The following is a 15,864-nucleotide window of genomic DNA, read 5'->3' as shown; positions in this document are numbered from 1 at the left end:
CCAAATCATGAGTGAATTCCCATTCACAATTGCTTCAAAGAGAATAAAATACCTAGGAATCCAACTTACAAGGGATGTGAAGGACTTCTTCAAGGAGAACTACAAACCACTGCTCAAGGAAATAAAAGAGGATACAAACAAACGGAAGAACATTCCATGCTCATGGGTAGGAAGAATCAATATTGTGAAAATGGCCATACTGCCCAAGGTAATTTACAGATTCAATGCCATCCCCATCAAGCTACCAATGACTTTCTTCACAGAATTGGAAAAAACTACTTTAAAGTTCATATGGAACCAAAAAAGAGCCTGCATCGCCAAGTCAATCCTAAGCCAAAAGAACAAAGCTGGAGGCATCACACTACCTGACTTCAAACTATACTACAAGGCTACAGTAACCAAAACAGCATGGTACTGGTACCAAAACAGAGATATAGATCAATGGAACAGAACAGAGCCCTCAGAAATAACGCCGCATATCTACAACTATCTGATCTTTGACAAACCTGAGAAAAACAAGCAATGGGGATAGGATTCCCTATTTAATAAATGGTGCTGGGAAAACTGGCTAGCCATACGTAGAAAGCTGAAACTGGATCCCTTCCTTACACCTTATACAAAAATCAATTCAAGATGGATTAAAGACTTAAACGTTAGACCTAAAACCATAAAAACCCTAGAAGAAAACCTAGGCATTACCATTCAGGACATAGGCATGGGCAAGGACTTCATGTCTAAAACACCAAAAGCAATGGCAACCAAAGCCAAAATTGACAAATGGGATCTAATTAAACTAAAGAGCTTCTGCACAGCAAAAGAAACTGCCATCAAAGTGAACAGGCAACCTACAGAATGGGAGAAAATTTTTGCAACCTACTCATCTGACAAAGGGCTAATATCCAGAATCTACAATGAACTCAAACAAATTTACAAGAAAAAAACAAACAACCCCATCAAAAAGTGGGCGAAGGACATGAACAGACACTTCTCAAAAGAAGACATTTATGCAGCCAAAAAACACATGAAAAAATGCTCACCATCACTGGCCATCAGAGAAATGCAAATCAAAACCACAATGAGATGCCATCTCACACCAGTTAGAATGGCGATCATTAAAAAGTCAGGAAACAACAGGTGCTGGAGAGGATGTGGAGAAATAGGAACACTTTTACACTGTTGGTGGGACTGTAAACTAGTTCAACCATTGTGGAAGTCAGTGTGGCGATTCCTCAGGGATCTAGAACTAGAAATACCATTTGACCCAGCCATCCCATTACTGGATATATACCCAAAGGACTATAAATCATGCTGCTATAAAGACACATGCACATGTATGTTTATTGCGGCATTATTCACAATAGCAAAGACTTGGAACCAACCCAAATGTCCAACAATGATAGACTGGATTAAGAAAATGTGGCACATATACACCATGGAATACTATGCAGCCATAAAAAATGATGAGTTCATGTCCTTTGTAGGGACATGGATGAAATTGGAAATCATCATTCTCAGTAAACTATCGCAAGAACAAAAAACCAAACACCGCATATTCTCACTCATAGGTGGGAATTGAACAATGAGAACACATGGACACAGGAAGGGGAACATCACACTCTGGGGACTGTCGTGGGATGGGAGGAGGGGGGAGGGATAGCATTGGGAGATATACCTAATGCTAGATGACGAGTTAGTGGGTGCAGCGCACCAGCATGGCACATGTATACATATGTAACTAACCTGCACATTGTACACATGTACCCTAAAACTTAAAGTATAATAAAAAAAAAAAAAAGGAAACCAAAGCAGGAGAGCCCCTTATAAAGCCATCAGATCTCGTGAGAACTCACTCACTATGAGGAGAACAGCATGGGGAAAACCGCCGCCGTAATCCATCACCTCCAACCCTCGACACATGGGGATTACAGGTCCCTTCCTCCACAAGTGAGGATTACAATTCAAGAAGAGATTTGGGTGGGGACCCAGAGCCAAACCATATCATCTATTGAAAAACTACTTTTATTCAGTTCCCCCTCTTCATCCTCCTTCTTCCTTTCCCCAGTTCACTGAGAATAATCTGTTTTTCTCTAATGTTCTTCCTCCTGCTTTTCTACCGCCCCCTGCTTTCTATCATCCCCTCATATTTCCTCTTCTAGCACTAGCCGTTCTTACTTACACAGAGCTTATGGTGTGCCAAACACTGTTGTAAACACTTTACATGTGTTATGTAATTTAATTCTTGCAACAACATTACAAGATGTGTATTTTTATTACTCATTATAGAGATGAGGGAATTAAGGCATAGAGACTTTAAGTAACTTGTCTAAATGCACACAGCTAGTTAGTGTGTGGCTGGGATTCAAACCCAAGCCATCTGGCTCCAGATTCTCCACCTTCACCACCAGCATGTGGGCCACAATTATTCTTCTGTCACTAAAGTGACTTGCTACACCTTCCTGTTTTGGGGGTGACCACAGCTCCAGGTTTGCCAGGGACAGCCAAAGTCTGCTGTCCACAGTCTTTTTTTTTTTTTTTTTTTTTTTTTTTTTTTTTTTTTTTTTTTTTTTTTTTTGGTGTGAAATCTTGCTCTGAAGCCCAGGCTGTAGTGCAGTGGTGTGATCTTGGCTCACTGGAGCCTCCATTTCCCAGGTTCAAGCAATTCTCCTGCCTCAGCCTCCCGAGTAGCTGGGACTACAGGCGTGCACCACCATGCCTGGCTAATTTTTGTATTTTTAGTAGAGATGGGGTTTCGCCATGGTGGCCAGGCTGGTCTCAAACTCCTGACCTCAGGTGATCTGCCTGCTTTGGCCTCCCAAAGTGCTGGGATTACAGGCTTGAGCCACTGCACCCAGCCCACAGTCATTTTTGACATCACCTTTTTCACCCTCAAAATTGTTCCTGTTCAGGTAATAAAGTACATCACACTTTTAAAACTACCTACTTTTTATATCTACCATTTGTTGAATGTCTGCTACATACCAAAAAATCTGTACTTATTATTTTATTTAACCTCATAGGAATTCCATGGTGCAGTGATTATTGTTCCCATTTTACAGCTGAGGAAATTGAGGCTCAGAGAATTAGGAAGCCTCCCAAAATTGCATAACAGTAATTACTGGTCCAGGATTGAAATTCAGGTCTATCTGATGCAAAAGCTCATGGTCTTAACCACTACCCCCATATTTACCCCTTATGAAAGGTAAGAAGCCATGAAAAATCATCTGAAATGTCACTAGCCAGGTAAAGAAAGGTCTACTATTACTGCCTGCATAGAGTTCAACTAGGGCAGTTATTCTGAAAGGGTGGTTCACAGACCCTGCAACCTCTGAGATCCTTCCATGGGTCATTGAGATTCAAAATATTTTCCTATTACTACTAAGATGTTATTGGCCTCTTTCACTGTGTTTACATTTGAACTCCTAGTGCAAAAGTAATGGTGAGCCCATGGCAAGATACCACTTCACACCCACTAGGATGGTTACAACTTTTAAAAATAGAAAATAATATTGGAAAGAATATGGTGAATTTGGAACTCTCACACATTGATGGTGTGAACGTAAAATGGTTCGGCTGCTATAGAAAATAATTTGATAATTCTTCAAAAAGTTAACACAAAATTACCATGTGGCCCAGCAATTCCACCAAACAACAATACACACATAACTTGGACAGCTTTGAAGAAGTTGATCAAATTTTTTGAAAAACAGCCACTATAACCTTCATGAAATATGAAATAGATAATTTGACTAGCCCTGTAACTATTTAAAAAAGTCAAATTCATAATTTTAAAACTCCCCCAAAAGAAATTCCAGGCCCAAATGGTTTTACTGAAAATTCTACTAAACATTTAAAGAATTAACACCAATTCTACACAATCCCTTCCCTCTCCCCCAACAAAACAGAAGAGGAGCCAACATTTTCCAGTTCATTTTAAGAAGCTAGTAGTATCCAGATATCAAAACCAGATAAAGACAGTACTGAAAAAGAAAACCTGACCGGGTGCCGTGGCTCACACCTGTAATCCCAGCACTTTGGGTGACAGAGGCAAGTGGATCCCTTGAGGCCAGGAGTGCGAGACCAGGCTGGCCAATATGGTGAAACCCTGTCTCTACTAAAAATACAAAAATTAGCTGGGTGTGGTGGTGGGTGCCTGTTATCCCAGCTACTTGGGAGGCTGAGGCACAAGAATTGCTTGAACCTGGGAGGCAGAGGTTGCAGTAAGCCAAGATAATGCCACTGCACTCCAGCCTGGGTGACAAGAGTGAGACTCGGTCTCAAAAAGATAAACAAAAAAGAAAACCCAACAGACCAATATCCCTTATGAATTTAGAGGCAAAAATATTTAACAAAATATAAGCAAATACAATTCACCAATACATAAAAAGAATCATACACCATGACCAAGTGTGGCTTCTTCCAGGAAGTAAGATTGGTTCAATATTCAGAATCAATCAATGTAATCCACAGTATTAACCAGTTAAAGAATAAAAATCTCATGATTACATAGATTGGTACAGAAAAAGCATTGAAAACAATTCTACACTCATTTATGATAAAAACTTCCAGAAAAATAGAAATAGAGAAAAACTTCCTCAACTTGAAAAAGAGAATCTATACAAATCCTACAGATAACATTATACCTAATAATGAAAGACTGAATGCTTTTCCAAGACTGAAAACTAGGCCAGAACGTCCACTTTCATCACTCTATTCAGTGTAGTTCTGGAAGTTCTAGTCAGTGCAACAGGCAAGAAAGGAAATAAAAGGCATACAGATTAGAAAAAATAAAATAAAACTGTCCCTATCTGTGAATAGCATGATCGTCTAAGTAAAAAAAAAATCAAAGAATCTCCAAAAAAAAAAAACTCTCCTAGAATTAAGCTAGCTCAGCACACAAGTTCAATATATAAAAATCAATTACATTACTATATACTAGCAATAAACACATGGGCACCAAAATTTAAAATATGATAGCATTTATAATAATAGTTTCATTGCTGGGCGTGGTGGCTTGTACCTGTAATCCCAGCACTTTGGAAGGCAGAAGCCGTGGATCACCTGAGGTCAGAAGTTTGAGACCAGCCTGGCCAACATGGTGAAACCCCCGTCTCTACAAAAATACAAAAATATTAGCCAGGTGTGGCGGCAGGCGCCTGTAATCCTAGCTACTCGGAAGGCTGAGGCAGCTACTCGGGAGGCTGAGGCCAATCCTAGCTACCTGGGAGGCAGAGGTCACAGTGAGCCGAAATCGCACCACTGCACTCCAGCCTGGGTGACAGAGCGAGACTCTATCTCTAAATAAATTAATTAATTAAAATAGTTTCTCCTAAAATGAGATACACACAGATGTAAATCTAACAGAGCATGCACGGGACTTGTATGCTGAAACCTAGACAATGCTGAAGAAAGAAATCAAAAAGGAACATAAGAAAGGGAGAGAGAAACTATGCTCATGGATTGGAAGACTCAACTTAGTAAAAAGGTGTCAATTCTCCCAAAATTGATATTCAGATTTAATTCAATTCTTGTCAAAATCTCAGCAAGAACTTTTTTCAGATATAGACAAGATTATTCTAAAATTTATGTAGAAAGAAAAAGAAACTAGTATAACTAAAACAGTTTTGAAGAAAAAATAATAAAGTGGGAGGAATCAGTCTACCCAATTTTAAAACTTACAACACAGCTATAGTATATGTGTAGTAATCAAGACTGTATGTCATTGGCAGAGAAAGATTATATAATCAAGACTATATAGTAATCAAAAGTCTATGGTGTTGGTAGAAGAATAGATGCATAGATTAATGAAATAGAATAGAGAATCTAGAAATAGACCCACACAAATATGTTAAACAAAAATGCAAAAACAAACCAATAGAGGAAAGATAGCTTTTCAACAAATAGTGCTGTAGCAATTGGACATCCATAAGCATCCCCCTCCCCAAAAAAATGAGTCTTAACCTAAACCTCACACCTTATACAAAAATTAACTCAAACTATATTACTGGCTTAAATGTAAAACATAAAATTATAAAACTTTTTTTAAGATATAGGAGAAAATCCTCAGGATGTAGGGCTAGGCAGAGGGTTCTTAGGCTTTACACCAAAAGTTCAATCCATTAAAAGGAAAAATTGATAAATTGGATTTCATCAAAATTTAAAACTTTCGCTCTGCTAAACACCTTGTTAAGAGAATAAAAAGATAAGCTACAGAGTGGGAAAATGTATTTCTAAATGACATATCTGACAAAGGAATAGTATATAGCATATATAAAGAACTCTCAAAATACAATAATGTAAGAACAAAAAAGCTTGGAGCCAGGAATGATGGCTCACACCTCTAATTCCAGCTACTCAAGAGGCTGAGGCTGAGAATCACTTGAACCCAGGAGGCGGAAGTTGCAGTGAGCCAAGATTGCACCACTGCACTCTAACCTGGGCGACAGAGTGAGACTGCCTAAAAAAAAAAAAAAAAAAAAAATCTGATTAGATGATTAGAGCATGAGCAAAAGACATGAAGAGATATTTCACTCAAGAGAATATGCAGATGGGAAATAAACACATGAAAATAGGTTCAATATTATTAGCTATTAGGAACTGCAAATGAAAACCATGATGCAATATCACCACATATTTATCAGAATGGCTAAAATAAAAAAATACTGACGATAAGTGAAAAAGATGCATCTAAAAAGGCTACATACCATATCATCCCAACTCTATGATATTTTAGAAAAGGCAAAACTATGATGACAGTAAGACTCAGTGGTTACCAGTGGTTGGTGGGGAGGAAGGATGAATGGGCAGAGTATAGAGGATTTTTAGGGAAGTGAAGCTATTTTGTATGATACTACCATGGTGGATACACGTTATTATACACTTATAGAACCTATAGATTGTACAACTCCAAGAATAAGCCTAATGTAAATGGTGGACTTTCAGTGATACTGATGTGTCAATGAAGGTTCATCAATTGTAACAAATGTACCATTCGGGTGCAGGATGTTGATAGCGGGGGAGGCTGTGTATCTGTGGAAACAGAGGTATATGTACTTTTGTTCAGTTTCATTGTGAATCTAAAACTGCTCTAAAAAATAAACTGTATTTTTAAAAAATCATGACAACACCAAGAACTGGAGAAAATGCAGAGAAACTGGATCATGCATCCATTGCTGCTGGGAAGGCAAAAATGGTATAGTGCTCTGCAAATCATTTTGGTAGTTTCTTTAAAAACTAAACATGCAGTATCTCAGAGAAATGAAGACTCAAAAGCTTGTACACAAACATTTATAACAGCTTTATTTGTAATAGTCAAAAAACTGGTAACAACCCAGATGTCCTTCAACAATGAATTATTCAACAAACTTTAGTCCATCCATATCATGGACAACACCAATAAAAAGCAACAAACATCTCACGGGCATGATAACCTGGATGAATCTGCAAAGAATTAAGTTGAGAGGGCAGGGGGAAGCAAATTCCAAAATGTGCCACACTGAATGGTTCTATTAATAGAACGTTTTAAAAAAAACAAAATGATATAGAGAACATATTAATGGTTGCCAGAGGATAAACGGGAGGTGGGAGAAAAGGGAAATGGATGTGGCTCTATAAAGGCAACTTTAGGGATTCCTGTGATGGTGGAAATGTTCTGTGTCTTGACTGTATCAATGTCAATATCCTGATTATGCTATTGTAGTATATATAGTTCTGCAAGATGTTACCATTAGGGGAAACCGAGTGAAGGGTAGACAGATCTCTCTGAATTATTTCATATTACTGTATGTGACTACAATTCTCTCAAAATAAAATTTGAATTTAAAAAATTGAGTAAAGTGAGCCTGATGCTACAAGAAAGACGGGATTTGTTGCCAACGATAAAATTTAATCTTTCAAACAAAAGTTAAAATTTTGGAAAATTTGTTTCTGCCACCATGAGCATAACAATTTCCCAAGACTTAAAGACTTTAAAAATATATATATTTTTAATTTGGGGGGGGGTTAGTCATTTATTTACTTATTTATTTCAACACAGAGTCTTGCTCTGTCCCCCAGGCTGGAGTGCAGTGGTGCAATCACAGCTCACTGCAGCCTTGACCTCCTGGGCCCAAGCAATCCTCACACCTCAGCCTCCCAAGTAGCTGGGACCACAAGCATGTGCCAACATACCCAGATAATTTTTTTTATATGTAGAGACAGAGTCTCCCTATGTTGTCCAGGCTGGTCTCGAACTCCTGGACTCAAGTGATCCACCTGCCTTGGCCTCCCAAAAATGCTGGGGTTACAGGCATGAAAGACTTTAAAATGAGATCAGTAGTGCAATTAACTAATGTTGTTTTCATACTGCATAATGAAATGTGTCAAATGTTGTAAAAGCTGCAGAACTCAGTGAACCAATATTTTCTAAATGATCAATGCACAGTATTGCAATATGAGACATAGCTGAAAGACTCAAAATACAAGATAGACTAATGGATTTTACAGGACGGAATACAAAAGTTCATTGATATGGTTTCAGATTTTGATTGCAACTAACATTTAAGAAGTTACCATTGTCAACTTTTAACAAAATTATTTCAAAAGAATATTCATATTTACCTGAGAAAGCTATTCAAATATGCCTCCTTTTTCCAAGTACATATTTGTGTGAGGTTAGATTTTCTTCACATCCTTCAAACAAATTAATATATCACAACAGAATAAATGCAGAAGCATCTGTGAAAACTCAGCTGTCTTCTATTGAGCTAGGCATTAGAGATTTTCCCAAAAAATGTAAACCAATGCCCCTCTCTTTGCTAAATATTCTCCTGTTTTGAAAAATATAGCGACTTTTCATATTTATGTTAGCATATAAGGGGCTTATTTTTTGTGATTAATAAATACATACTTTAAGTTTTTCCTGGTTTGAATTTCTAATAAACACTTATTTAAATCAATGAACTGCTCATAAGCAAAATAGATCCTCCGTAATCTATTTGAGATCCTCAGTAACCTATTTGAGATCCTCAGTAATTTTTAAAGTGTAAAGATTCCTGAGATCCAAAACTTTGAGACTTGCCACTCAAAGAGTGAAAGGTTTTCTTGCTGATTACAGTCGTATGCTCAAACAAATTCTAAACCAAGCTCATGTACCAAAGGGATTATATAAGAAAACAAGAGAGTAGCCAGTTTTGGAGAAGAATGTATATTGACAGAGAGTGGGGAGCTGTCTCATTACCCTTCCCAATGCTGGGAAAGGATGGCACTGAAACTGCTGTGATTCCGCATGGATGATCATTCCCATTGGGTGTTTCTAGCGGGTTTCTAAGGAATCACTTGTGAGGACACCACACTTGGCCCCCATATGGAAGGATCAGTAATTTGAAAAGCTATCTCTAACTGTTGCTCTCCCTTTTTTCTAGACAATATTATACTTCCAGAAGAGCCTGAATTGCTTTTCTCTCATTTAAAAGAAGGAAACACAAACAGCATTTCACCAATTTGACTTTGACCAAAATAGTGATTTATAGTATTTCCAGCTATTTACAGAAAAATATCCACTTTTAGAAGAATGAGGTGGCTGTAATATCACTTAGGCGAAATCCATGATGAAGAATCCTTTTTAATTTCATTTGCTGGCCATATTGTCGAGTTAATCTTCAAAAAGCATGCTGCTAAAAGGGGAAAGAACAATTGATGGTTTAATTTCTAAATTTAAAAACTGCTATTTAAATGAATCATAATAAAACGATCTGGTCTTTAAATGAAGTCCCCATCAGCAGTCTCCTGGCCTCCCTCCTAGCTGGCAATGGCTCCTGCTCCTGGTCTCCATTTAGAGCCCTGGTTTTTCGGGCCCACATGATTCAGATGCTAAAACATTAGGGTGAACACATACATTCGCCTCAGAAAAAAAGGTCATTCTGATTTAAGATCTAAACGACATCTGGGAGATCTGTTACCAGTGAATTAACTGTAGAAATGCCTAGCCTAAGATAATGTAAGTCAACTGCCTTGTCCTTAGGAATGTGTTTAAATGGCCCAGAAACAAAACAGCTCTGTTGTAATATTATGGAGTGTGTGTGTGTGTGTGTGCATGTGTGTTTCCACTTACTATCCTTACCATGTCTCTGATACTGTCATGGTTTCCCTGCTTTATTGACTTAGCTTCCTAGCTTCCTTCTTTCTCTTCTCTTTGGTTTTGTCATTTTTCTTTAACTCCTTCCAGTTTTTACTTGCTAAGTTAGAGCGCTTATAACAGCTGTTACACTACCCATTCATTGTTAGGGAAATATCCTGGCAATCCCATCCACCCAGTTAACTTGTCCTCTCCTGCCCTGCCACTCTTCCACCTTCCATGCACCAACTCCTGGCTCATCCCAGTGGCCCAGGAGACCGAACTTGCAGGCACAGCTGCCATCAGGTTGACCTACCAGGCCAAGTATTCACTGATCTTTCCCTTTTATTTTGAGTCATAAAATAAGCTGAAAGTTGTCTTAAAACAAAACAACCTGTTTATATTTTAAATACTTTTCTAATAATTTTGTGAGGTAATTGATCTATTGCCTTATTATTAGCATTAAACATCTTCCTGATGTTGAGGAAATAGGACAACAGCCTACGATAATACAACGATTTGCTTTCAGTTCATTATCATTGTTCATGTTTTGACTGACTTGGCCAAAAAATAATAATATCTTGATACCAGGCTGTCCCCTTTAAAAACTCATAGCTTTAAATATAGTATGTCTTGAATAATCGTTTTTCTTAAGAAAATGTACTCTTGCTTTAGCCAATTGCAGTATTTTTATTTTTGGAGATATTCTAATTGGGCATTTTTTCTGACTGGCTTCAGTAGCAATTTTCAGAGACTCCAATTGGAATGAAATAGAAATGGAAGAATTTTAGGGCTTCACTTTTAAGTAATGCTCAGATTTTATGCCACTTTCTCTGTGCTTCTTTGCGAGGAATATGAATCTGCATGTAAAACTCTGTACTCTACTGCTGGAGTATGTAGTGGATGCTAGGGAAGTGCTGCTTTGTCCTGCCCTTTGAATGAAGGCTGTTATGCAAGAAATGCCCTCCCCCAAAGGCCGTTGCCTTGCCCAATTTTATGCCCCCTCTTTGAGGGCAGCCCCCTTCCAGTGATGGGAGGACAAAGGCTTGGCCCCCTCCCTCGATTCAGGACGTGCCTAAGAGGGAGTCATCCCCACTCCAGAGCTCCCTGAAGGATGGGCTGAGGCCTCAGCTGCAACCACATCACAGTCCAACCTCACCCTCTGCCCAGGCCAGCGCCCTCAGCCTATTATATGTGCTCCAGGAGCCCTCCCCAATAAACCTCCTGCGTACAAATATCCATCTCAGAGTCAGCTTCCCAAGGGACCCACTGGAAACAGGATCGTTTCAGGAGTCTATTAGCATTCTAGAGATTTTTTGAGGCAAGACTTTAAATCCTTTACTTGAAAACTTGCCTTAGAATTAGTTATTCCACATGAAGCCAGAATGAACTGGAACCTTCTTTAATGAAAAAGCTTCCCCAAACATGCCTGCATCCCCTTCCTATGGCCTCAGCTCACCACCACTACAAGACCTTTAGAACAAAAACACTTGCAGGCCACCTCTCCCCTTTACCAGGAAGGTTTGAACTTTCAGGCAAAAATCAGTTGTGCCTTTCAGGTCACAGACCACCCCACACTCCAGGAAAAAAACCCACACACACAACTGTACACAATGTTGGATACAATTCCAGGAGGATAATGAACCTCCATAAATCCCAGTTTAAGAATCGTTGATTTACAGTGGAAGTAATAGGAACTTTTATAATCTGATATCAGTTGTCCCAGCATAGGAAACAGAAAGAAGAAGGCAAGAACCAAAGTATATAAAAAATGTCCTAGTTCCTCTCCATAAGATTTCACCAATAGGTTGTGAATAATCAAACATCAGCCTCAACTTACATTTTGCGGAGTCAAATTTGGTTGATTTGAGCTCATCCTTTCACGATATTTCTTCCTGGTGCAATAGACACTGACAAGAGTGATGATCAGCATCAAGGCGAACACAGCAACAGTAGATGAAACAGCAATGACTATGGTGTCTCGGGTGGAGCCTCTCTTTTCACACCTTTCTCCCATGTACCACCAGTCTTCCCCTGACTGGCACCTGCACGTTGAGAGCATGACTCAGAGTTATGAGTTGATATCTAACTCCAGAAATCTTCACAGTTAAAGATGTGGATCACCTTTAGTCTATTTGATCACCAATAGGTCATTGCTATATGAAACTATTTTACCCACTCTGGACTGGAGAGAGACTAGCATCTAGAGCACAGGTATAAGCAATGGAAAGAAAAAATGGAATTCCTCCTAATCTGATACTAAAACAGTATCTCCAAGTTAGGAAAGGCTGATAGCACAGATAGACAGAGAAAGTTTAGTTCTCAGTGTCCCATGCCCGCCACCCTCCAGATTCACATCTTGGCCAAGGGCTCCTCAGAACGTCAGTATCTTCATCTAGAAAATGGAGGTAGCTACACTTAAAATGACTGGACTGTTATGAGGACTTTTTCAGACAATTAGAATATAGTGTTCTATTTTTTTCATAAAAAAATTGTGTTGGCTATCACAAAGATAGTTCTTGAGGTTATCCAAAGCCCCAAAAGGAGAATAAAAAAAAATTCTATGAATGGCTGTGAGATGAGAATCAACTGATTTCATTCATAAGAACTATCTAGTAATTAATCCTACATTATGGAAATAAAATTTCTAACCAAAGAATGGAGAGATCTCTTCCAAATCATTCTTACCTGCACTCAGCTTTGCCATCTCGAACAGTGCAGACACCATCATTTTTACAGGTGGTTTTTGAGCAGAGGTCTTGAACACTAGGGGTTGGTGTTAGCTGGATTTGTGTAGAGTTGAGGTGAGATATGTCTAGGAAGATGGGGAAGAGTGTGGATGGAAATCAGCTTTTGTTTAATAATCATTTGATCTTTAAGTTTCTTTTTCTTTTAATGTTTCTTTTTTCCTTTTTTCTTTCTTTTTTTTTTTTTTTTAGAGGTGGAATCTTGCAATGTTGCCCAGGCTGGTCTTTGCTCCCAGGCTCAGACAGTCTTTCCACTTCGGCCTCAGAGTCCTGGGATTATAGGTGTGAGCCATGATGCCAAGCCCAATCTTAAGTTTCAGAATAAACAATGATCAGATTTTAGGCTTGTGAGAAATTCAGGTATCCTTGAAGCACAGTCTAGCGACATGCATAGGCAGCGAGATAAGAACTAGGCAAAGGGAAACTAGGCCAGCCTACTGGGGCTCCAACTCAACCACATGCTAGCCTGGATTGTGGGAGCCCAGAAGGGTACAAGCCACTGATACCAACTTTCAAGAGACAGATAAGGAAACCAAAACTCAGAAATGTAAAGTAATTGAGGGCATTGCCCAAGGTCACAGGTCTCTGGCTTGGTAGAGCAAGTCGGTGGAGATTTGGAGCAAGACACCAAGTGCCCTGACAACCAGTGTTAGGTTCTTTGCAGTATTTGTTATTGCTTCTGGTTGAAATCGCTATGGTCAGAGAGAACTGATGCTTACTGATTTTTGTTCTCTGCTACATAAAATGTTTTCTCTCTTAACAAAAGTTATTTCTGAATAATTTCTCCAAGAGTTATCATCTAGATTTACTCTAATGGACACTGGAGTCAAAATTTTGTGGGTTTTAATTGCACCACCTTTCATCACAAACAAGAATCTGATTTACTGACATCCAAGTGGGTCTTTAATAGAAAATGAGTTAAAATCCTACCACATAAAAAATGGAAACCACCAGAATTGCTGCAAAATGTATTTATTGGCTGCCAGGAGTAAGAAATTTAACATTAATCTAACAAGAGATTAATGTCATTTCTGTCAAGATATGTATATATATATATATGCATATATGTATGCATATGTGTATATATATACACATATATGTATGCATATATGTATATATATATGCACATATGTATGCATGTATGTACCTTTGAAACAGATAAGACACAGACGTTTCCAGTCATTTAATTTCATGTGCTTGTGTGATACTTTTATTTCAGGAATCCTAGAGTATAATAGTTCTATTTTAACTTATTTATTTTCTTTTTTTTTTTTTTTTTTTTTTTTGAGACGGAATCTCGCTCTTTGACCCAGGCTGGAGTGCAGTGGAGCAATCTCGGCTCACTGCAAGCTCCGCCTCCTGGGTTCACGCCATTCTCCTGCCTCAGCCTCCCAAGTAGCTGGGACTACAGGCGCCCGCCACCACACCCAGCTAATTTTTTATGTTTTTAGTAGAGACAGGGTTTCACCGTGTTAGCCAGGATGGTCTCAATCTCCTGACCTCGTAATCCACTCGCCTCAGTCTCCCAAAGCGCTGGGATTACAGGCATGAGCCACTGCGCCCAGCCTATTTTAACTTATTTCTAAAGAAATTTCCCAACCTGAAGGTTTCCACTATAGTTTCATGTGGTGGTCATTAAATTCTTTATTCTGGAATCCTCACTGTTTCAAATTAAATTATTTTCATATTGTTAATAATTCATATTCCTCCCAAACCCCATTCATGCCCATTCCCCCCACATCTCTATATAATACATCTAAAAGTGGAATGCAGAAAAAAAAACAGAAAATAATCAGTGGCCACAACAAAAAAAACTAGTTTATATAAAATTATTTTTATTGACATACCTTCCACTGTCAGTAGGATATAAACATCATCTCCTTTTATAAAATCTCTGCTTTTCAGCCTTTCGTGGGTTATAAAGGCACTGGTTCCATAGCCCCCACCTCTTCTAAACTGAGTTCCATTAGGGAACAAAGCCACTGTTCCCACTTTGGAAGGCCTGTCCCAGAAATAGTTTCCATTATCTGAAAAAGCAATTTATATTAATGGAGTGTGTTTATCATCATCGTAGCTTTTGGTGGTAGGAAAGAACAGGCAATGTGAAACACAATTAGGCTGGAACTCGAAATAATTAAATGATGCTATTGACCTGTGATGTATTCCCTGGCAAATCACTGGGGCTTGTTCATTTATACTGTCCTGGAGGAAATGAAATTGCCTGGCAGGGAGGACCACACTCTAGAATAAGAGTGGAGAGGTACCAGAAGTTTCCTAGGTACCAGATATTCCTGGGAATATCATATCTTTACTTATTGGCCAGTATAGAAACCCTCCTATCTATTAGAATAATTTAGAATAGCCTTCAAGGCTACTAAGAGAGTCCTTTTACAAAGTTACAGATTGTCCAGTTAAAGCAATATGTTGCTGAGAGAGTTTTTAATATCAGCATAGAATGATTTATCTTATTAACTGAATTATTCACCTAACAGAGCAAAGTGCTTGAGAAGTAGAAGACAACAAGAAGCACTGCTTCTGGGAAAAGATAATGACCTACCGAGCCCTGAGCTGTTTTTAATGTCATTTAGGAAGAAACACTTTAGGAAAAAGTGAAGAAATTCTGAATGTCAAGTCCCTACAATTCCATTGGTGAATATTATTGTTTTCCTATGAGATTAAGTTGGATTTTTTTCTATGTCGATTTGGTCCATGTTTTTCATATATAGAATTCACATTTGGCAAAATTATTCAGCTTGCCATAATTCCATTTTTTCCTTTACTAGGGTCTCAGAAGCAAAGAATTATTAAAATTAGTAGTGTGATCATTGCTTTCAGTGGGTTGCTTCTTTTTGAGATGGGAAAGATGGGGAATGATGTCATGATTAGCAAGTCCTCTGTAACTTTTTACTAAGAAATTATAATGCATTTTCATACCCTTCCCACCAACACTTGAATGCACCTGCTCAATACCTTCCTTCTGGTCAAAAACTACCCCCATTTCAAACGCTGAATTATTTTTGACAATCC

At 38.5% G+C, this 15,864-nt stretch overlaps 1 protein-coding gene across 1 annotated transcript in view; it reads right to left on the bottom strand.

The window, feature by feature from the left end:
• Positions 1-208: 208 nt before the first annotated feature.
• Positions 209-15,864, bottom strand: part of MEP1B (meprin A subunit beta) — a 50,704-nt gene continuing 35,048 nt past the window's right edge. The window contains exons 12-15 of the mRNA XM_003830251.4: positions 14,685-14,864; positions 12,779-12,905; positions 11,931-12,135; positions 209-9,650 (exon numbers count right to left, since the gene is read on the bottom strand). Coding sequence (XP_003830299.1) covers positions 9,636-9,650; positions 11,931-12,135; positions 12,779-12,905; positions 14,685-14,864 — 527 coding nt within the window. The 3' untranslated portion in view covers positions 209-9,635. The remainder of the gene's footprint in view (positions 9,651-11,930; positions 12,136-12,778; positions 12,906-14,684; positions 14,865-15,864) is intronic.

This window comes from Pan paniscus, chromosome 17, assembly GCF_029289425.2.
Source record: "Pan paniscus chromosome 17, NHGRI_mPanPan1-v2.0_pri, whole genome shotgun sequence".
Classification (NCBI taxonomy): Eukaryota; Metazoa; Chordata; class Mammalia; order Primates; family Hominidae; genus Pan; species Pan paniscus.
This window is presented reverse-complemented; position numbering and strand designations above follow the sequence as displayed.